This window comes from Corylus avellana, chromosome 1 (genome assembly GCF_965113065.1).
Source record: "Corylus avellana chromosome 1, dhCorAvel1.hap1.2, whole genome shotgun sequence".
NCBI classification, from domain to species: domain Eukaryota; kingdom Viridiplantae; phylum Streptophyta; class Magnoliopsida; order Fagales; family Betulaceae; genus Corylus; species Corylus avellana.
The window spans coordinates 16,370,469-16,393,734 of NC_142490.1; the positions used below are offsets into that span (position 1 = coordinate 16,370,469).

Sequence of the window (23,266 nt, forward strand, 5' to 3'; positions counted from 1 at the left end):
TTTTCTGAAAGGAAGGCTAAATTTCACTACCTTTATGGTATTCAAATTGTCCATTTTTTTCCCTTAAAAAAATATATATTGTTGAGGTACCAATCCAGTAACTGTTAAGTAATAAAAGAAAAATAATAGATAACTTTTTCTCATCTGAAAGACTGAAAAAGAAGGAATTAGAACGAGTTTTTTTATAGCTCAAGTGTTGAGCTGATGCATCTGTTTATGGCACATCATTTTTCTGGATGACAATATTAGTTTCGGTAATGTAATATGAAGAAATATGATAATTAAGACCCTAAAATGGTTATATCGAGAATAAGAATATAATAGTAGCAGTTGAACAAATGGTTATTAGAAAACGGGATGCAATAAAAGAAATAATGTCTCGCACAATTGTAAAATCTTTCATATATGACTTTAACAAGTGAAGATTGGAGCATATGTTATTACAACAATCTGAAAAACTTATAATACATAAATAATTAATGCATATTAAGAAAAACACCAATACCTATAGCTTCAACTTCTCTCCCACTTGACCTTCCTTAGCAAGCGAACAATTTTGACCATAACGAACACAATAATCTTGTCTTTCAAATTATCAAAGCCTCGAAAGTAAGCTTGTCTCCATGATGTTTTGATAATCAGTGTGCCACAAACTCCCCAAAATCCAACAATAAACCCAGCTGTCATGCTAATGTAGAATGAGAATGACTCAATACTAGCCCTTCCATTTTCATTGGCTATTCCGTTACCGCCATTTGGTGTTACTCTAGGTTTAGTTTCATTCCCTGAACACTTGGTTGAAAGAGGAGGCCCACAGAGTAAAGAGTTACCTTCGTAGATAGAAGCGTCGTTCAATGTTTGAAGTTGTTTCCCATTTGGAATTTTTCCGGACAACTTGTTGAATGACAAGTTCAAGTGACTTAAGAAGGTCAAAGAAGACAAGTTTTCAGGGATAGGACCATAAAGCTCATTCATTGAGAGATCAAGTGTTTCTAAATTTTGTAAATTCCCAATTTCTTTAGGAATTCTTCCAACAAGATGATTCATTGACAAATTCAAACTCACCAAGTCTACTACGTTTGTAATATTAACAGGTATTTCCCCGGATAAATTGTTACTTGAAAGGTCTATAAAATGAACAAAACTGAGTTGATGAACAGCATATATATCTTCTCTTCCCTTAGAAACCAACGACATTTGTTCACCCATGTACTCTTCAAATGTATCAGAACTGAAATTTCCTAAACATTGAGGGATGGCTCCTGAAAAATTATTGTGTGCAAGGTCTAGGATCCAAAGATTTGAAAGAAGACATAACTGCTGTGGTATGTCCCCGTGAAACAAGTTGGACCTTAGGCTTAACCTCTCTAAATCTGGTGAACTTTCACCTATCCATGCGGGAAGTTTTCCAGAGAATTTGTTTCCTCCAAGATCAAGGCCTATCAAGCTGCTGTAATTTTTGAAGAAAGAGGGAAGCTCTCCCTCGAGATGATTTTGGGGCAATAATAATTCTTCTAGTGAACTTAGATTCCGCATTGAGTGGGGGAGTTTCCTAGATAAGGAATTGTTTCCCAAAAAAAGAATTGCCAATTCCTTTAGCATTCCAATTGAATGCGGAATTTCACCCGAAATTGAATTTGAAGAGAGGTCCAACACTTGCAATGTGGGCAATAACTGACCTATATTTTTTGGAATAGGTCCAGAAAACATATTATTCCTGAGGATTATGTAGCCTAGATTACTATGAAAAAGTGGAAGTGGGCTCTCTAAGTTGTTGTAACTCAAATCAAAATAGTCTGCTGAAGGATGAAATTGAAAGTATGGTACCTTCCCATGTAGTTTGTTATGAGATAAACTCCAAAGGCTGACATTTGGGCAAGACCTCCAAAGGTCGGTTGGAATGGTGTCTGAAATGCCGACGTTATTGAGCTGAAGATGTTTGAGTTCATTTTGTGTTTTTAGCCACACTGGAAAGTTTGGGCCGATTCGTACATTATCTAATACAATCTCTGTCAGCTTAAAAGGAGGAACCCAGTCGTGTTTGACATCTAAAACCAATGTTGCTTTCGCATAAACTTCCATATAGAAAGAAAGAGATTTTAATCGAGTGAGATTTAGAAAATGAGCTTCAGTTAGGACACCTTCCCAAGAATTCTTACCTCCTTCCCAAGAATTCTCACCTCCTTCCCAAGAATTCTTACCTTGAAGCTTCAATGAAACAAGCCTTGACAGTTTCCCAATGCTTTCTGGAATGGTTCCGCTCATTTGATTATCAGCAAGATTCAGTGAAACAAGCATTGACAGTTTCCCAATGCTTTCTGGAATGGTTCCGTTCAATTGATTACCAGAGAGGTCAATTTCTTGCATTGACGGTAAGTTCCCATCTTCAGAGCTACTATTGGAACATTGAGACAAGCCATCCACAAACTCAGTTATCCCCCCATTTATCTTGTTCCCACTCAGATATAATGCTTGCAAATTGCAAGGGTTGGCAAATGAATTCGGAATCTTTCCAATTAAATTGTTGCCACCTAAATTCAAGCTTCGCAAGTTGGTTAGATGTGACAACCATTGAGGTATAGAGGTGCTAAAATCATTGCCAGAGAGATCAAGAACTGAAAGTAGTGTAAAATTGATGGAGGAAATAGAGGAAGGAAGACTAGCAAGTCCACAGCTAGCTAGGTGTAACTCCCGTAAGGAAGGAAGCACATTAATCGCATGAAGCCAATCCGGTACTTTCTCAAGATTTACATTATCCATTCCAAGGTACTTAAGAGAAGGAAAACCAACAACCCATTCTAGACTTTCAGACTGACTCAATGTTGGATATTTTGAATTGAGGTCTAGATATTGGAGCCTTGAAAGGTTCCCAAGATGGGGAGGAATAACTCCAGAAAACATTGAGAATGAGAGATTGAAATACCTCAAATTCTCAAGAGAACCCAAAAACTTTGGAATATTGGCTCCAGTAAAATAATTCAAGCTTAGGTCAAAGTAACGCAAATGCTTGAGATCGAGTAAAGAAGAACTTATCTTGCCCCTTAGACACGACTTTTTGTATAGTTGATATTGATCAAAACCACCATGCCACGAAAATTGGTTCCTGAGGTCAAGCTTGATGACATTTCCTGTGTTGTTATCACATCCAACGCCTAGCCAGTTGCAGCAATCCTCACCAACCCAAGAAGAGAGACGGACCGATGGATCTGTGAGATTGTATTTAAAGCTAAGAAGTGCTTCCCTCTCCACCTTTGAGCATTTGAAAATAGGGCTTTTGGTACATGAAACGGGTTTAATAAGTTGTAGGTAGGATGAAGTTCCAAGCAGAGAGATGAAAAAAATGAGGATGAGATGATGAAGAGTGGACATAAAGATATGGCTGCTAATAACCATTCTGCCAGGGCAATAGTTAGACATGATCATCTAAATGCTTGTGAGGCCTAGACATGCATGGGGTTCATGTATTTATAGTTTGAAGAATTCTAGGCGCTTCTCTTTACACGTGGCACAAATATATGCTGTAGTTTTTTTTTTGTTTTTTTAATTTATTTAATTTAGAGTTAAAAATGACAACGTGTAACATGAGGAGACTCCGATCGAGTCAGTTATACCTATCAGACCACTCGTTATCTACAGTTTTTCACTCAAGGTTTTGGACTATATATAATCCTTTTAAATGACTATGCACGATAGACACAAATTGGTCTATCATCTCTAATTACAAAAATAAATTGTATAATAAAATGAAGTTATATCTGCATGCGTATGCGTATCCACGCTCTAGTTGCATTCACAATAAATCCAAAAGAAAAATCTACTTTGGGAAATAAAGAAGATATAATTGCTGTCCACTTTGGGATTGAAAGTTTATCTCAATGCAAAGACTTCACACTTGGAGTCGTTTACACGCAAATTACATGTAAGTTTCATACAGATAAAATTTTTCACCAGACTGCAAGTAAGAGTCCTATAATAACTATTATTTGGAATCATTTTCTTACTTACCTCCATATATTTAAAGTTTCATTATCAATTTGTCCCATCATTTTCTTACTTATCTCATCGTCTGGATTCTCAAATATTATTATTAAAATGATTTAAAAAAAAAACAAAAAAAATTAATTTAAAAATAATATTTTTTAAAAAAACAAATTTTTTTAAACAAAAATTTTTATTTTTTTTTTAAAACGGAAATTTTTATTTTTAAAATATATATATATATATATATATATATATATATATATATATATATTTATTTAGTTTAAAAAAAAACAAAAAATTTCATTTTATTAAACGAAAATTTTATTTTTTTAAACGTAAATTTTTATTTAAATAAAATTATAAAACAAAAATAAAAAATAAAAAAACGAAAATTTTCAATTTATATATAAAAAAAAAATCGAAATTTATTTAATTTTTTTCTTATAAAATTGATTTAAAAATAAAATAAAAATTGGCCAACGTTTGGATTTTTTTTTTTTTTTTTTTGTTAGTTTTAGGTTTTTTCTAGAAGTTTTATTTTTTTTTTAAAAAAAAAAATTTTACTAAGGGTAATTTCGTCATTAGGGGGAACATTGACAATTTTTGGTAGTTTGGGGGGGACATTATCAATTGAGTGGTAATTTGAGAGGGTTATGTGGACTTTCCCCATTCTTTTATATTAACCAATAGTTATTATTTATTTATTCTAATAACCTTATTGCCTGGGAGTCTGGGACAGTAATAAGAACCTTGTGGCCTAATGAAACTTCTTTTTCTTTTGAAGGTAGAGTCTCAGGAATTGGTCGACACTTGCTTAGAGGAAATATATTGAGATTAAGAAGTAATATATCCTTTGTCAAAGTAACAAAAAATATTAGAAAATTGAGAAATAGTTAAGCGTAAAAACACCTAATGGATTAGCAACATGGGCCAGCCAAAAATTCTTCAGTCATCCGTGACCGTCCAAGAAAAAGAAAAGAACAAAATCATGAGCTCCGGTTGTCGTCAAACATTGTTGGAACGCGAATAAGGGTATTCTTTCGGGAGCAGCAGGGGCATAAATTTCGAGTGCTTCATTATTTTCTTATTTAATTAAGACACCTGGTCCGTAAGTTGTAATGGCCAGGTCAACAAGAAGTAGGAACTGCATCCATATGAATAGGGTGCCAAGAACAGTAGCCAAACAAATGGCTGGAATGAAATTCAATGAATCTTCATGTAACATAAGTAACAGAGCAGCACAAAATGCAATCCCCATGGTTGCAATGGGTTAGCAACATGAGCTAGCTGAAAATTCTTTAGTCATCTGTGGCCGTCCAATAAAAAGAAAGGAACAAAATCATAAGCTCTGATTGTTCGTCAAACATTAAAGGAACCCCAATAAGGGTATTCTTTCGGGAGTAGGGGGGGCAAAAATTTTGAGCGCTTCATTACTTTCTTATCTAACACATCTGGTCCATAAGTTGTAATGGCCAGGTCAACAAGAAGTGGGAATTGCATCCATATGAAGAGGGTGATAGGAATACTAGCCAAACAAATGGCTGGAATTAAAATTTATGAATACTAGCTATTTCTCTCATTTTTTAGAGGAATAGCTATTTTTGTGTGTATGAGATTAATCATTCCCATAAGAATAACTATACCCATACCAAACAAAAGAATGATTATTCCATAGGAATAACCATTCCATTTTAGGGGTCTATTCTGCAAACCAAATGGACCCTTAGTGAGTAATGCTAGAGCCATCTTTTTATCTTCTTAAAGTTGATGTGGCTTTTAAAATCATCATTGGATAAAAATCTAAGTATGATTCATCTAAAATATAATGATAATTTTAAAAGCTATATTTATTTTAGGAGGATAAAAAAATGATTCCTAACATATTACTCAATAAGTATTTAGATAAATGTGATGAGTAAATGATCGAGTTTTAGCTTTGAAGATAAAATTGTACATGTTGAGTCAATAATTGATAATATTTTATTTGAGGTTCTGATAATGAAAGCAGTGAGGACTTTTCATGCACATATATATCCAATTTCTTGACTGACCAAAAATAAATTCAAGAAAATAAAGGAGATGTAACATTTGCTACAAATGAATTCAATGAATCTACGGGTTGCAAATTGCCAGTTAAATTCCACATGGGGCCCATGATGTCAATAATTTCCAAATTCCAAGTGATAATACTAAGAATAAATCCAAGAAATGTAGACCATGAGAAATAAAAACGACGTACCTAACTTATCTCATCAATACGGCCTAGACTTTTCTCTTCAAGTCCTCTTCATGCAAATTGCTTTTTGTTAAATTCCACGTGGACCACATGATGTGAATTTATTTTGCATGTGATAATCAATAAAGCGTATGGAATTAATTTCTGGATATCCACTCTCTTGATTTAATCCCAATAAATCTAAAAGAAATTTCAACTTTTGAAAAATAAAGAAGATGTAATTGCCGTCCACTTTCGGATTGAAAGTTCATCTCATCAATGCACAGACTCAAGGATTGGAGTCGTCCATACCCAAATTGCACGTAAGTTCCACATGTAACATAAGGGCCCTATGACTATGATGACACATAATTTGTCTGAGGCTGAGGGATGGGATTTTAATGTTGTGGGTTTAATTAAAATTGCGACTTCTTAAATTTAAACCTTTTTTTTGTGTTCCCAAGAGGTAGTTCAGTCGGTTAGGATCACGGCTAATGAAGCGAAGGTCACTAGTTCGAATTCCTCTCCCCCCCTCTTGTGTGAACATGTCAAAAAAAAAATTTAAACCTTTTTTTGTTGGGAGCTTAAAATTTAAACTTATGAATAAAGATATTTTGCTTAAATTGTATTAAATCTGAATGTATACTTGTAATTTTATGTGATGTTGTGGATTAAAAGGTCAAAATGTAGATACTTGTAATATTAGGTTGTGACTTTGTGACAATGAAAGCATGGAGTGGGAACTTCCACATATCCACTTTCTTGAACGACTAAGAAAAAATCCAAGAAATCCAAGAAAATAGACTAGGCAATGTGAAATGAAGAAGATGTACATGTGCTTTATTAATTGGTCTGCCAAAGTTTACCTAAATGCAAAGACTCAATATCAAAGTCTATTAATGGTGTGACATGACAAAACGAGTGAGGACTTTCGACGTGCCTAATACTCGATCCCTTCACTGACTAAGACAAAATCCATACAAACATAGACCATGTAAAATAAAAACATTAATTGATCAGTCCACATTGGTTGTGGAAGTTTGTCTAATTGTCTTAATGCAAAGAATCCACTCTTTGAGTCTCTGCTTATATGGAAATTGCATAGTTGACCCTAAACACTGGCTTGACTACAAAACTCTATACGACAGATAAGAATCTACCTATAACACACAAATAAATATTAATTATAATTCCTCCCACTAAAATAACCTTTGTGGGGTTAAATTTTAATAAGGTGAAATCTTTAAAATGAGTTCAATAAAAGACACCAACTCAAAAATTAAACCAATTTGCAACTGAATAATGTTAGAAAGAAGACTTTTGTTAAATTAAAGATTCACTAATAATAAAAAAAAAATCAATAATGATACATGAGCTCGAATGGACCGGTCATGTCCCGCCTCATGCATGATGAGATTATGCTTCCTTTTGTCTTCTATTTACAACTTTTTTATTATAATACGAGATTATGCTAAAGGCTTATATATAAATAATATATCAAAACGATGCCATTTTGGTGTTATATAGTAAGATCAGCTGAGACTAATCTCCGAACAATATCTCTTCCAACATCAAATATCTATAAATGAAGTCCATCCTCGTCCTGCTAAGCGATAGTAACTGAAAGTCTGAAATAGAGAACTTGAGACATTTTGAGTTCATGTAGGAATGAAATTTAAAGAGTATATATGCTTCATGAAAGACATGCCCGGAGAGAGTACGTGCTTCAAGTCTGATCCGTGGATGACTTGGTAACAAGTCATATGGCATGATATATTGTCGATGTGGTACTCTTAACATCTTGAGAAGCAGTTAGAAAACTAAAGCCAGTTAAAAGTTTCTAAATGGAGAGATTAATTAGAGAAGCAGAATGTGAAGAAGTGGATACTGTATTTTTAGTTAACTTGAAAATCAGTTGTTCTTAATTTTTTGACATTGTATTATTGGGGACCTTTGTCATGTAGGTCAATGACTAAGGGTCCGTTTGAGATTGCGGTTTCAATAGGTGCATTTTTAAAAATTGCGTTTGTGAAATTGCTACTTTTTAAAATCGCAAAAGCGTTTGGTAAAACATGTTAAAAAGTATTTATTTTTTTATTTTTATCAAATATTTGTTATGCAAAATTGTGATTTTGATTTAAATTCATGCTTTTTTAAATAAACACCCCTTAGTCTGCTTTTAGAAATCGCAATTTTTTTTTCCTATTTTATATTAAGTGCTTTTTAAATCACAATGCCAAACGTTTACGTTTTGCGATATTTTTTTAAAAAACGCAAATTATTCTTACGAAATCGCAATTCCAAATGCACCCTAATTAGATATGGAAGGTAAATTATTATTAATTTTATTTTTTTTATACACAAAGGAAAGTTAGAAAGGGAAAGCTTACATGCATTGACAGAGATGAATAAGAGAGATGCTTAGAAGCGGGATCCACTAATGTCCCTCTACCAAATAAATGATTCCTAGAAGAAGATTCATAGTGCTTAGGAACCCATTCGGCTACTTGACCGATGTGGGACTAATCACATTTTTCTTTTCTTTTCTTTTCACAACATTGACTGAGAAACTAGAAAATGAGAAAAACGACACTAAATAAAAAAAGAGAGGTTCAAAAGCGAGACCCACTAATGTGTAGAGGGTAACTTTACTTGAGTCATTTGATAAAAACATGCATTATTGAGCAATTCTTGCTGATTGAATTGCTCTCATTGTTAGTGCCATCTCATTTTCCAACTCAAAAGGAGGAGCAACTTTAGGCTTAGCAATTAGGAGCGGACGCCTGTACCTGAATCATTCAAGGCCTGTCTTGCTGCAAGGTAAGACAATTGGATCTTAGTACTAAAAGATCTCCTCTTTTTTTTTTTTTTTTTTAAAGCCGAAATAAAAGAAAAATGTTACGCATACTCTCAACTATTCATTGTTTTTTTTGAAAAACTCACGACTTATTAGATACGTGATTAGTACAATGTCACAATTAATTAATTGGCCGAACAGAGTTCTCCTCCTAATAAAAAAAAAGACGTGTATTAATAATGGTATTAGTCTATTGTAGTGGCAAATTGTTGAGTTAGCTAAAGCTGTTATGGTATGTATATATAATTTAATATGATTTATGAACGGAAGGCTATATATATATATATGAAATAGTTCAGATCTTCACATATTTTCTTCATTTTTACTTCGAATTAAGATATGGAATTTATTCTTTTAGGGTAAAGTCCACATACCCCCATCAAACTACCATTCAATTGACAATGTACCCCCCAAACTTTCAATTGTGACAATGTCCCCTCCAAACTACCAAAACATTGTCAATGTCTCCCCTAAGACTAGCAATAAGACAAAAATGCCCCTATAAATTTCTCAATAAGACAAAAATACCCCTATAAATTAAAAAAAAATGATTTTTAAAAAAAAACAAAAAAATTTAATTTAAAAATAATATTTTTTAAAAAAACAAATTTTTTTTTTTTAAAACGGAAATTTTTTTTTTTAAAAAAATATATATATTTTTTATTTAGTTTTAAAAAACAAAAAATTTCATTTTATTAAACGTAAATTTTTATTTAAATAAAATTATAAAACAAAAATAAAAAATAAAAAAACGAAAATTTTCAATTTTTATATAAAAAAAAAAATTGGCCAACGTTTGGATTTTTTTTTTTTTTTTTGGTTAGTTTTAGGTTTTTTCTACAAGTTTTAGTTTTTTTTTTTTTTTTTTTTTTTAATTTTACTAAGGGTAATTTCGTCATTAGGGGGAACATTGACAATTTTTAGTAGTTTAGGGGGGACATTGTCACAATTAAAAGTTTGGGGAGGACATTGTCAATTAAGTGGTAGTTTGAGGGGGTCATGTGGACTTTCCCTATTATTTTATATTAACCAATAGTTATTATTTATTTATTCTAATAACCTTATTGCCTGGGAGTCTGGGACAGTAATAAGAACCTTGTGGCCTAATGAAACTTCTTTTTTCTTTTGAAGGTAAAGTCTCATGAGGAATTGGTCGACACTTGCTTAGAGGAAATATATTGGGATTAAGAAGTAATATATCCTTTGTCAAAGTAACAAAAAATATTAGAAAATTAAGAAATAGTTAAGCGTAAAAACACCTAATGGATTAGCAACATGGGCCAGCCAAAAATTCTTTAGTCATCCGTGACCGTCCAAGAAAAAGAAAAGAACAAAATCATGAGCTCCGGTTGTCGTCAAACATTATTGGAATGCGAATAAGGGTATTCTTTCGGGAGCAGCAGGGGCATAAATTTCGAGTGCTTCATTATTTTCTTATTTAATTAAGACACATGGTCCGTAAGTTGTAATGGCGAGGTCAACAAGAAGTAAGAACTGCATCCATACGAATAGGGTGACAAGAACAGTAGCCAAACAAATGGCTGGAATGAAATTCCATGAATCTTTATGTAACATAAGTAACAGAGCATCACAAAATGCAATCACCATGGTTGCAATGGGTTAGCAACATGAGCTAGCTGAAAATTCTTCAGTCATATGTGTGACCATCCAAGAAAAAGAAAGGAACAAAATCACGAGCTCCGATTGTTCGTCAAACATTAAAGGAACCCCAATAAGGGTATTCTTTCGGGAGTAGGGGGGGGGGGGGGGCAAAAATTTTGAGCGCTTCATTATTTTCTTATCTAAAACACCTGGTCCATAAGTTGTAATGGCCAGGTCAACAAGAAGTGGAAACTACATCCATATGAAGAGGGTGACAGCAATACTAGCCAAATAAATGGCTGGAATTAAAATCCATGAATACTAGCTATTCCTCTTATTTTTTAGAGGAATAGCTATTTTTGTGTGTACGTATGAGATTAATCATTCCCATGGGAATAACTATACTCATACCAAACAAAAGAATGACTATTCCATAGGAATAGCCATTCCATTTTAGGGGTCTATTCCGCAGACCAAATGAACCTTTAGTGAGTAATGCTATGAATCATCTTTTTATCTTCTTAAAATTAATATGGCTTTTAAAATCATCATTGGATAAAAATCCAAATATGATTCATCTAAAATATAATAATAATTTTAAAAGCTATATTAATTTTAAGAGGATAAAAGATGATTCCTAACATTACTCAATAAGTATTTGGATATATGTGACGAGTAAATGATCGAGTTTGAGCTTAGAAGATAAAATTTAAATTTTTAAATTTTTATGAAAAACGAAATTTTATTTGGGTTTCAGCTATATGTGATGTTAAATGAGTTTCAGCTTTGAAGATAAAATTGTACGTATATGAACATTATGAGTCAATAATCCAAAGAGTCATTGTGAATATATTTTACTTGTGATTGTGATAATGAAAGCATTGATGACTTTTCATGCACGTGTCCAATTTCTTGACTGACCAAAAATAAATCCAAGAAAATAAAGGAGATCTTAACATTTGCTATAAATCCAACAAAAGTTTGGAAGTTTATGATCTGAATCCAAAGAATCAACCATATATTTGCAAATTGCCTCTTAAATTCCACATGATGCATGCATGTCAATAATTTCCAAGTGACAATCCTAAGTTTATCATGTAGCTAAGTTTTTATTGACCGACTAAGAATAAATCCAATAAATCCAAGTCCTCTTCATGCAAATTGCTTCTTAAATTCCACGTGGACCACATGATGTCAATTTTTTTTTTTGTTTTTTTGCAATGGAATTTCTGGATATCCACTCCCTTCATTCATTCACAATAAATCCAAAAGAAAAATCCACTTTAGGAAATAAAGAAGATGTAATTGCCGTCCACTTTGGGATTGAAAGTTTATCTCAATATGCAAAGACTTCACACTGGGGTCGTTTACACGCAAATTGCACGTAAGTTTCATATAAAAGATAGAATGTTCCTCCAGACTGTAAGTAAGGGTCCTATGATAACAAATATTTAGAATAATTCAACTTCCCCACATTAAGTACTTTTCTTTCGTAAACTATATCATTGTCTTACTTACCTCCATATACTTTAAAGTTTAGTTATCAATGTGTCCCATCAATTAATTAAGTTTGGATAAAAAAATTATATATAAAATGACTAAATTGGTTATTTATGTGAAAAATTGGTCTGGAATATTAAAAAAACAAATCATCGTCTGGGTATAACTTGTAACCAACTGACAATTAATTGGAAAGAGTCAATTATTGTTTTTTAAAGTCTAAACTATTTATATTACGAACAGGAGAAATTGTAATCTTCCCCAGCGATAATAACTGAAACAGAGGATTTATGAGATTTAAAGTTTAAGACAGAAAACGACAAGTTATAACAAATGGAGGCATTGACTTAATTTCTAATAATTGTACTATATATTTTGATTTCTTGCTTCCGACTTCTTGGCAACTTAACATATAGCATATGTGCTTACAATTCTATGCTATGGTTATGTTGAAACTAAATTGTGCTATTTTCATTTCTTGCCCTTCATTTTTTTTTCAACATGGATTAAAGCAATTATTTAAGAGTACGTAGCATGGTCAGATTCATTCTATATTGATCTTTGCTAATAAGTTGCTTTTTTGGGTGATAATTGTATTTTACATGGAAATGCTTAAGAATGGAACTTTTTCTGGTCTACATCTAGATGCCTCCGATGCCTCGGATCTGCTTCTTTCTTTTGCCAGTTTGTCGCCACGGTAAGATCGTTGGCTCTGATACCAAATGTAATGGATTTTTCTTGTGTTTGAATGATATTTTTGGATTTTGATGTATTAGATGAATGGATGCTCATGAAATTATAGAATGGAGATGATTTGATGATAGAAATACTGGATAAACTTGTATTGAAATGATAAAGAACAATTTCTCCTGAAATTATAAGATATTCTTTCTTGGCCCATTTCTGTTGATTGCTGATTGGGTTGATTCTTATAGACCCAATCGGCTACAATTGTCTAACAACCAAAACCCATAAAACTACTAATAAAATGCAAGACTACAAAAAGGACCTAATTAATTTCCTAAAAGACCCATTACAAATTTACAACTAAGGGATCTACTAACATAATAGACCCATAAAAGCCCACTACCTAAGAAACCCATATTTTGTAGCTCAAGTAAATTTTTGTATTAGTTATAAAAGTTCTCTAAAGAGTACATACCATTTTCTGATGTCCAAAATTAAAAACGTACCAAAAAAAGGTGGTTTCATAATAAAATGCACAGATCGATCTCCAGCAAAAAGTTAAAATAAATAAAAATATGAGCAGTCAGCATATATATATCTTGCACGGACTAAAAACGTTTTCAGGATGAAAGCTAAATTCCAGCTAGCTCGTTTATGGTACTCAGATTATCCAACATTTTCTCTTGAAAGAAAATATGTTGTTGATGTGCCAATCCAGTAACTGTTAAGTAGTGAAAGAAAAACAATAGATTACTTTTTCTTGTATGAAAATACTGAAAAGGAATGAGTTTTTAAAGTTGAAGCGTGGAGCTCATGCATCAGTTTATAGCACATAATTTTCTGGATGACAATATTAGTTTCGGTAAGCTAATATTAAGAACGATGGTAATTATAACCCTAAAATAGTTAAATCGAGAATGAGAATATAATGGTATTATATGAACAAATGGTTAATGGAAAATAAGATGCAATAAAAGAAATAATGCCTCGCACAATCGTAAAATAATTCATATATATATATATATATATATATATATGACATTAGCAAGTGAAGATTGGAGCATACATTATTAATTACAACAACATGAAAAACTTACAATACATAAATAATGCATATTTAGAAAAGCTCCAATGCCCATAGCCTCAACTTCTCTCCAACTTGACCTTTTTTCGCAAGCAAACAATTTTGACATTAACGAATACAACAATCGTGTCTTTCAAATTATCAAAGCTTCGAAAGTAAGCTTGTCTCCATGATGTTTTGATAATTAGTGTACCACAAACTCCCCAAAATCCAACAATAAAACCCAGCCGGCAAGCCAATGTAGAACGAGAAGGACTCAATTTCCCTTCCATTTTTGTTGGCTACTTTGTTACCACCATTTGGCGTTAGTCTAGATTTAGTTTCATCCTTTCAACACTTAGTTAAAAAAGGTGGCCCACAGAGTAAAGAGTTATCTTTGTAGATAGAAGAGTCATTAAGTGTTTGAAGTTGATTTCCGCTTGAAATTTTTCCAGACAAGTTGTTGAATGACAAATTCAAGTGACTTAAGAAGGTCAACGAAGACATGCTTTTAGGGATATGACCAGAAAGCTCATTCATTGAGAGGTCAAGTGATTCTAACATGTGTAAATTCCCAATTTTTTCAGGCATACCTCCAGACAGATGATTCATTGATAAATTCATGTTGATCATGGTCGGTTGTAATATTATTAGGTATTTCTCCCGATAAATTGTTACTCGGAAGGTCTAAAGAATAGATTAGACCAGTAATAGAACCATCATATAGATTTTCTCTTCCTTTAGAAACCAACAACATTTGTTCTTCATAGTCTGCTCCGCCATTATCATCTCTACTCAAGTATCCTAAACATTGAGGGATTGCTCCTATAAAGTGATTGTGTGCTAGGTCTAGGATCTAAAGTTGTGAAAGGAGACATAATTTTTTAGGTATGTTCCCGTGAAACAAGTTGGACATTAGGCTTAACCTCAATAAATATGGTAGGCTTTCTCCTATCTGTGCTGGAAGTTTTCCAGAGAATTTGTTTCGTCCAAGATCAAGGTTTCGCAAGTTTCTATAGTTTCTAAAGAAAGGGGAAAGCTCTCCCTCAAGTTGATTTTGGGGCAATGATAATACCTTTAGTGAACAAAGATATGTTGCATTGAACTTGGAACATTGCCGGATATATTGTTATCTGCTAAGTCCAATATCTTTAATTGTTGTAAATCCTTCCATTGAAGGGGTAGTTTCCCGGATAGAGAATTGTTTCCCAACACAAGAACTCCCAATTCCTTTAGCATTCCAATAGAATGGGGAATCCTACTAGTAATTGAATTTGAAGAGAGGTCCAACCAAGATAACTTGGGCAATAACTCACCTATGTTTTTGGAATAGGTCCAGAAAACATATTATTCGTGAGACGTATATCGATTAGATTGCTAGGAAAAAGTGGGAGTGGACCCTCTAAGTTGTTGGAACTCAAATCAAAATAATATGTCTTGTGCTGTTGTCACTGCTAACGCCTATCCATGTGCAGCAATCATCACCAACCTAAGAAGAGAGACGACCCGATGGATCTATAAGACTTTCTTTGAAGCTAAGAAGTGATTTTCACTCCATCTCCGAGCATCTGAAAATAGGGCTTTCGGTGCATGAAACAGGTTTAATAACTTGTAGGTAGGATGTAGTTCCAAGTAGAGAGAAGAAAAAAATCAGATGGAGAGGAAAAATAGACATAAAGAAGTGGGTTCTAACCATTTTGCTAGTGAAATAGTTAGATATCTAAATGCATGTGTTGCTAGCTACATGCATGGGGTTCGACTATTTATTCTTTCCAATAAGGTTGGCAGAGTTAGACATGTTATGTGGCATTAAATAAATAATAAACTCAACATTTATTCAATTCAAAACCATTAAGTACTTCAGCTTTCAATATATAATTGTATCTCAACTTGTTAAGTGGTTGTAAGAGTCATATTTCATTTAACATTTTGATGTGATGAAACCACTAAGGACTTTCTAAGTATCCACTAACTTGACTCATAAATCCACTCTCTTGATTCTATGAGAATAAAGCCAAAAAAAAAAAAAAAAAATGAAAAATACGATGTAATTGCCGTCCCCTTTGGGTTTAAAAGTTAATCCAGGACAAAGACTCCACGGTTGGGTCTTCCTTCTATAAAGCAAAAAATAAAAAAATAAATTTAATTAAGGATATTTAAGGCTATTTATTTAAGTTTTTCAATTAAACTAAGATTTTGGGTCCAACATTTTTACTTTCATCATACATCATGAATAGTACATGACCTTTCCAATGATGGCGAGAGGAAGTTGCAAGGCAAGGGTGAAATTAAAATAGAATGGACTATTTTATATCTAAATTGGCTGTGTGTTTGTGACTATTCTTTGATACCCTTTTTTGTACATGCAACTTGTGAAAGGGGGAATATTCATATACTCATTACGATTTTGACCAGGTTCTCTCAATAAAATCATTTTAATTATTTTTCTTAGTGTTAAATTATTAATTGAATAATTAAATCCATCATTTTCTATTACTTAAACTTTTATGAGATTTAGAAATTTAACACCTACTAGATGCCCTTGACTGACTAAGAATAAATCCAAAGAAACATCCTCCTCTTTGGATTGTGAATTTCTCTGATTTGGATTAGATGCAAAGACCATCAGAAATAAAAAGAAGTAGTTTCTGATTTAGAATCGAAATTGCGTGTTAAGTTCCATATGGGCCCGTGATGTTTGCAAGTGATAATCAATGAAATGGACATATGGCTTTCTTTATTGATTTGTTGAGCTTAAATTCCTCCAATAATAGTGGGGGGGGGGAAGTCACGTTATACTGTATGGGGTCAATTATTTCTACTGAAATTAGTAATATATGTGAACTATTTATTAGGTTTTTGAGAAATTTGATGTATGTGTGTGTCCATATATATACAATTAATTCCCAACTAAAAACCTTTGTGGGTTTAATTATGTGAGTTTTTTTTCTCAAAATTGGGACTCCCAACATTTTAGAAACTCGTGATCATTGTAGCTCCCAATCCCACGGACTTGCTTCGCTTTATTTCTATTAAAAATTAGAGCAAAAGTCAATTAAAAAGATGCTTTTTTACTGTAGAAGAATCATCTGAATGATTGAAAAAGAAGGAAATGAAACCATTTTTTACAACTGAAGCTTGAAAGTTCATGCATTCGCAGATTTCATTTCGATGTTCTAAAGACAATATTAGCTTCGGTAACGTAATATTAAGAATGATGTTTAAAATTGTAAATTAAGGCACTGTCTTGTCTTTAGCCAACCGTTGGCTCACCATTTTATTGCAGCACCATTAAATAGAGAATGAAAATATAATAGTAAGTGATGAGAAATGGATTTCGGAAAATGCGATGCAATAAAAGAAATAATGCCTTGCACAATTGTAAAAATTATTCATATATATGACTTTGACAAGTGAAGATTAAACCATCTTGGATCACACATTATTACAACAACCTGAAAAATAAATCCTCTGTCGTGGGAGATACGATTGCATTTGGCATATGCAACAAGCCTTTTAAACCCCTAGGCATCCCTAATGGACGAGTGAAGTCTCGTGAGGGTTTAACATAAATGATACCCACAAACATTGTAGCACTATGTTAGCCCATAGCTTCAATTTCTCTCTGACTCGACCTTCCTTAGTAAGCAAACAATTTTGACCATAACGAACGCCGCAATCTTGTCTTTCAAATTATCAAAGCTGCGAAAGTAAGCTTGTCTCCATGATGTTTTGATAATCAGTGTACCACAAACTCCCCAAAATGCAACAATAAACCCAACTGCCATGCTAATCCAAAACGAGAATGACTCAACTGCCCTTCCCTTTTGGTTACCACCATTTGGTGTTACTTTACGATTAGTTTCATCTTCAGAACACTTGGTCGAAAGAGGAAGTCCGCAGAGTAAAGAGTTACCTCTGTAAATAGATGAGTCATCAAGAGTTTGAAGTTGATTCCCAATTGGAATTTTTCCAGACAAGTTGTTGAATGACAAATTCAAGTGACTTAAGAAGGTCAAATTAGACAAGCTCTCAGGGATAGGACCATAAAGCTCATTCATCGAGAGATCAAGTGATTGTAACATTTGTAAATTCCCAATTCTATTAGGAATTCTTCCAGTGAGATGATTCATTGATAAATTCATGATGACCAATTCTGAGATGCTTGTTATATTATCAGGTATTTCTCCTGATAAATTGTTACTCGAAAGGTCTATAGAATATAAAATATCAACAAAAGTTAGACCATATTCATATTCTATTCCTTTAGAAACCAACAACATTTGGTAATCATAGTATGCCCAATAATCTTCACTCTCATTACTATACAAGCTTCCTAAACATTGAGGGATTACTCCTGAAAAATCATTGTGTGCAAGGTCTAGGATTTGAAGATGTGAAAGAAGACATAATTGTTGAGGTATGTCCCCCTGAAAAAAGTTGGACCTTAGTCTTAACCTCAATAAAAGTGGTAGACTTTCTCCTAACCATGTTGGAAGTTTTCCGAAGAATTTGTTTCTTCCAAGATCAAGGCTTTGCAAGTTACTATAGTTTCTTAAGAAAGAAGGAAACTCTCCATCAAGATGATTTTGGCTCAATGATAATACCTGCAGTGATCTCAAATATTGCATTGAACTTGGAACATTGCCAGATATATTGTTCTCTGCTAAGTCCAATATTGATAACCGTTGTAAATCCTTCCAAAGAGGGGGGAGTTTCCCGGATAAGGAATTGTTTCTCAAAATAAGAAACGTTAATTCCTTTAGCATTCCAATAGAATGGGGAATTCTGCCAGTAATTGAATTTGAACAGAGGTCCAACACATACAACTTGGGCAATAACTCACCTATGTTTTCTGGAATAGGTCCAGAAAACATATTATTATCGAGAAATATATCGCTTAGATTACTAGGAAAAAGTGGAAGTGGACCTTCTAAGTTGTTGGAACTCAAATCAATAAAGTATGCTGAAGGATGAAATTGAAAGTATGGTACCTGCCCATGTAGTTTGTTATGAGATAACCTCCAATAGGTGACATTTGGGTAGGACTTCCAAAAGTCATGCGGAATGGTGTCAGAAATGCCAACATTCTCGAGTATAAGATAATTGAGTTCATTTTGTGTTTTTAGCCACACTGGAAAGTTTGGGCTGATCCGTACATTTGCTAATTCAATCAATGTCAGCTTAAAAGGAGGAACCCAGTCGTGTTTGACATCTAAAACCAATGTTGCTTTCGCATAAACTTCCATATACAAAGAAAGAAATTTTAATCGGGTGAGATTTAGAAAATGAGCTTCAGTTAAGACACCTTCCCAAGAATTCCCGCTTAGGTACAATGAAACAAGCCTTGATAGTTTCCCGATACTTTTTGGAATTGTTCCGTTCAGTTGATTATATGCGAGGTCAAGTTCTTGCATTGGCGGTAAGTTCCCATCTTCAAGGCTGCTATTGAAAACTTGAGACAAGGCATCCACAAACTCAGTTATCTCCCCAATTAAATTGTTGCTAGCTAAATTCAAGCTACGCAAGTTGGTTAGATGTTCCAGACCAACTGGAATAGTACCTCCAAGGAAAGTGTACTCAAGGTTGATTGTTGAAAGCTCACTCACATTTGACAACCAGTGAGGTATGAAGGAGGAGCTAAAATTGTTGGAAGAGAGATCGAGGACTGAAAGTAGTGTAAAATTGATGGAGAAAATAGAGGAAGGAAGACTAACAAGTCCACAGCTAGCTAGGTGTAACTCCCGTAAGGAAGGAAGCACATTAATCGCATGAAGCCAATCTGGTACTTTTTCAAGATTTACATAATCCATTCCAAGGTACTTAAGAGAAGGAAAACCAACAAGCCATTCTAGACTTTCAGACTGAGTCAATGCTGGATATGAGTTTGAATTGAGGTCCAGATATTGGAGCCCCGAAAGGTTCCCAAGATGGGGAGGAATAGCTCCAGAAAACATTGAGAAAGAGAGATTGAAATACCTCAAATTCTCAAGAGAACCCAAAAACTTTGGAATATTGGCTCCAGTAAAATTATTCAAGCTGAGATCAAAGTAACGCAAATGCTTTAGATCGAGTAAAGAAGAACTTATCTTACCCATCAGACACGACTTGTTATATTGATCAAAATCATCAAAATACGATGGGTTCCTAAGGTCAAGCTTGACGACATTTCCTGTGTTGTTATTACATCCAACGCCTAGCCAGTTGCAGCAATCCTCACCAACCCAAGAAGAGAGACGACCCGATGGATCTGTGAGATTGTATTTAAAGCTAAGAAGTGCTGCCCTCTCCACCTCTGAGCATTTGAAAATAGGGCCTTTGGTACATGAAATGGGTTTAATAAGTTGTAGGTAGGATGAAGTTCCAAGCAGAGAGATAAAAAAAATGAGGATGGGATGATGAAGAGTGGACATAAAGATATGGCTAACCATTCTGCTAGTGCTATAGTTAGACATGATCATCTAAATGCTTGTGAGGCCTAGACATGCATGGGGTTCATGTATTTATAGTTTGAAGAATTCTAGGCGCTTCTCTTTACACGTGGCACAAATATATGTTGTAGTTTTTTTTTTTTTTTTTTAATCTATTTAATTTAGAGCTAAATGATAATGTGTAATATGAGGATACTCCGAGTCGGTTATACCTATCAGACCACTCTTTATCTACAGATTTTCACTCAAGGTTTTGGACTATAATCCTTTTAAGCGACTATGCACGATAGCCACAAATTGGTCTTTCATCTCTAATTACAAAAATAAATTGTATAATAAAATGAAGTTATATCTATGAAAAGCGAAATTAATCCCAATTTCCCTCCTAAATGTTACTCATTTTTCTTTTTTCTTAAAATGTACTCGGTACAAATAATATATAAGTCAATGTTATATGTATTTTGAAGAAAAAAAAATGTATACTTATAATTTTATTTTCAAAAAATTTAGATACATGTTATTTTATCGATTAAATGATTGAGTTTCAGCTTTGAAGATAAAATTTTATTTATGAACATGATGATGAGTCAATAATTCTAAGAGACATGCATGGTTATATTTTAATTGAGGTTGTGATATTGAAAGCAGTACTAATGACTTTTCATGCACATATCAATTTCTTGACTAACCAAAAATAAATCCAAGAAAAGTAAACCATGAGAAAATAACGGAGATGTAACATTTGCTATAAATCCAACAAAGGTTTGGAAGTTTATAATCTCAATCCAAATAATCCAACAAAAGGTTTGCAAATTGCCTCTTAAATTCCACATGATGAATGTCAATAATTTCCAAGTAATAATCCTAAGTTTATCATGTAGCTAAGTTTTTCTTGACCGACTAAGGATAAATCCAATAAATCCAGTCCTCTTCATGCAAATTGCTTCTTAAATTCCACGTGGACCACATAATGTCAATTTTTTGCTTTGCAAGTGATAATCAATTTAATGTTGGGATGTGACGATATCAGTATGGAATTTCTACGTATCCACGTTCTAGATGCGGTCACAATAAATCCAAAAGAAAAATCCACTTTGGGAAATAAAGAAGTGTAATTACTGTCTACTTCGTAAGTTTCATATGGACATACAAAATTTTCCTCCTGCAAGTAAGAATCTTATAATAAGAATTATTTGGAATAATTCAACTTCCCCACATCTCAATTATTTGGAATCATTTTCTTACTTACCTCCATATATTTTAAAGTTTCGTTGTCAATTTGTCCCATCAATTATGTTGGATAAAAACAATATATATATATATATATATATATATATATATAATGACTAAATTGGTTATTTATGTGAAAAACTGGTCTCGAATATTAAAAAAAAAACAAATGATTCTCAAATATTACAGAGGGTATTATCCAAGTGACAATTAATTGGAAAGAGTCGAGTATTGTTTTTAAAGTCTAAAGTATTTATGTTACAATTTAATAAAATTTAATTATTATTTAAAACATGCAAATGTACATAAGTTGTGTAATTTATAATTTATGAAAAAGACCATATGCCCCCTCATACTATCATTTAATTGATAATGTTGTCCTCCAAACTTTTAATTTGACCGCCTCTTTCAAACTATCAAAATATTGTGAATGTCTTCTCAAGGCTAGCAAAAAGGCAAAAATGGCCCTATAAATTTTTCAATAAGACAAAAAATATCTTATAAATTTGAAAAAAGAAAAAAAATATTTTTTTTTCATTTTTTTAAAGAACGTAAATTTATTTTTTTAAAAATAAAAACGAAAAAAGGAAATTTTTTATTTTTTAAATGAAAATTATTAATTTTTATAAAACAGAAATTTGTATTAAAAAAACGAAATTTATAAAATAAAAGTTTAAAAAAAAAACCAAAAAACGAAAATTTTTAAATTTTTATGGAAAACGAAATTTTATTTGGGTTTCAGCTATATGTGATGTTATTTGAGTTTCAGGTTTGAAGACAAAATTGTACGTATATGAACATTATGAGTCAATAATTCAAAGAGTCATTGTGAATATATTTTACTTGTGGTTGTGATAATGAAAGCATTGATGACTTTTCATGCACATGTCCAATTTCTTGACTGACCAAAAATAAATCCAAGAAAATAAAGGAGATGTAACATTTGCTATAAATCCAACAAAAGTTTGGAAGTTTATAATCTGAATCCGAAGAATCTACCATTTGCAAATTGCCTCTTAAATTCCACATGTGATGCATGCATGTCAATAATTTCCAAGTGACAATCCTAAGTTTATCATGTAGCTAAGTTTTTATTGACCGACTATGAATAAATCCAATAAATCCAAGTCCTCTTCATGCAAATTGCTTCTTAAATTCCACGTGGACCACATGATGTCAATTTTTTTTTTTTTGTTTTTTTGCAATGGAATTTCTGGATATCCACTCCCTTCATTCATTCACAATAAATCCAAAAGAAAAATCCACTTTAGGAAATAAAGAAGATGTAATTGCCGTCCACTTTGGGATTGAAAGTTTATCTCAATATGCAAAGACTTCACACTGGGGTCGTTTACACGCAAATTGCACGTAAGTTTCATATAAAAGATAGAATGTTCCTCCAGACTGTAAGTAAGGGTCCTATGATAACAAATATTTAGAATAATTCAACTTCCCCACATTAAGTACTTTTCTTTCGTAAACTATATCATTGTCTTACTTACCTCCATATACTTTAAAGTTTAGTTATCAATGTGTCCCATCAATTAATTAAGTTTGGATAAAAAAATTATATATAAAATGACTAAATTGGTTATTTATGTGAAAAATTGGTCTGGAATATTAAAAAAACAAATCATCGTCTGGGTATAACTTGTAACCAACTGACAATTAATTGGAAAGAGTCAATTATTGTTTTTTAA

General features: G+C 32.7%; 2 protein-coding genes and 1 pseudogene across 2 annotated transcripts; all 3 read right to left on the minus strand.

Moving 5' to 3' along the window:
• Window positions 1-377: 377 nt before the first annotated feature.
• Window positions 378-3,416, minus strand: LOC132169207 (receptor-like protein EIX2). The gene has a single exon (XM_059580277.2). It carries the CDS (start codon window positions 3,391-3,393, stop codon window positions 514-516), a length of 2,880 nt encoding a protein of 959 aa, XP_059436260.2. The 5' UTR covers window positions 3,394-3,416; the 3' UTR covers window positions 378-513.
• Window positions 3,417-13,985: 10,569 nt separating this feature from the next.
• Window positions 13,986-15,887, minus strand: LOC148587997 (receptor-like protein EIX2; annotated as a pseudogene).
• Window positions 15,888-17,357: 1,470 nt separating this feature from the next.
• On the minus strand, window positions 17,358-20,336 carry LOC132169258 (receptor-like protein EIX2). Its single transcript, XM_059580321.2, has one exon. The coding sequence runs from the start codon at window positions 20,334-20,336 to the stop codon at window positions 17,520-17,522; it is 2,817 nt and encodes a 938-aa protein (XP_059436304.2). The 3' UTR covers window positions 17,358-17,519.
• Window positions 20,337-23,266: the final 2,930 nt, after the last annotated feature.

Bases quoted from the DNA above. Each gene is read 5' to 3' on its own strand.
- LOC132169207 (XM_059580277.2), bottom strand. From the start codon at position 3,393: ATGGTTATTAGCAGCCATATCTTTATGTCCACTCTTCATCATCTCATC.
- LOC132169258 (XM_059580321.2), bottom strand. From the start codon at position 20,336: ATGGTTAGCCATATCTTTATGTCCACTCTTCATCATCCCATCCTCATT.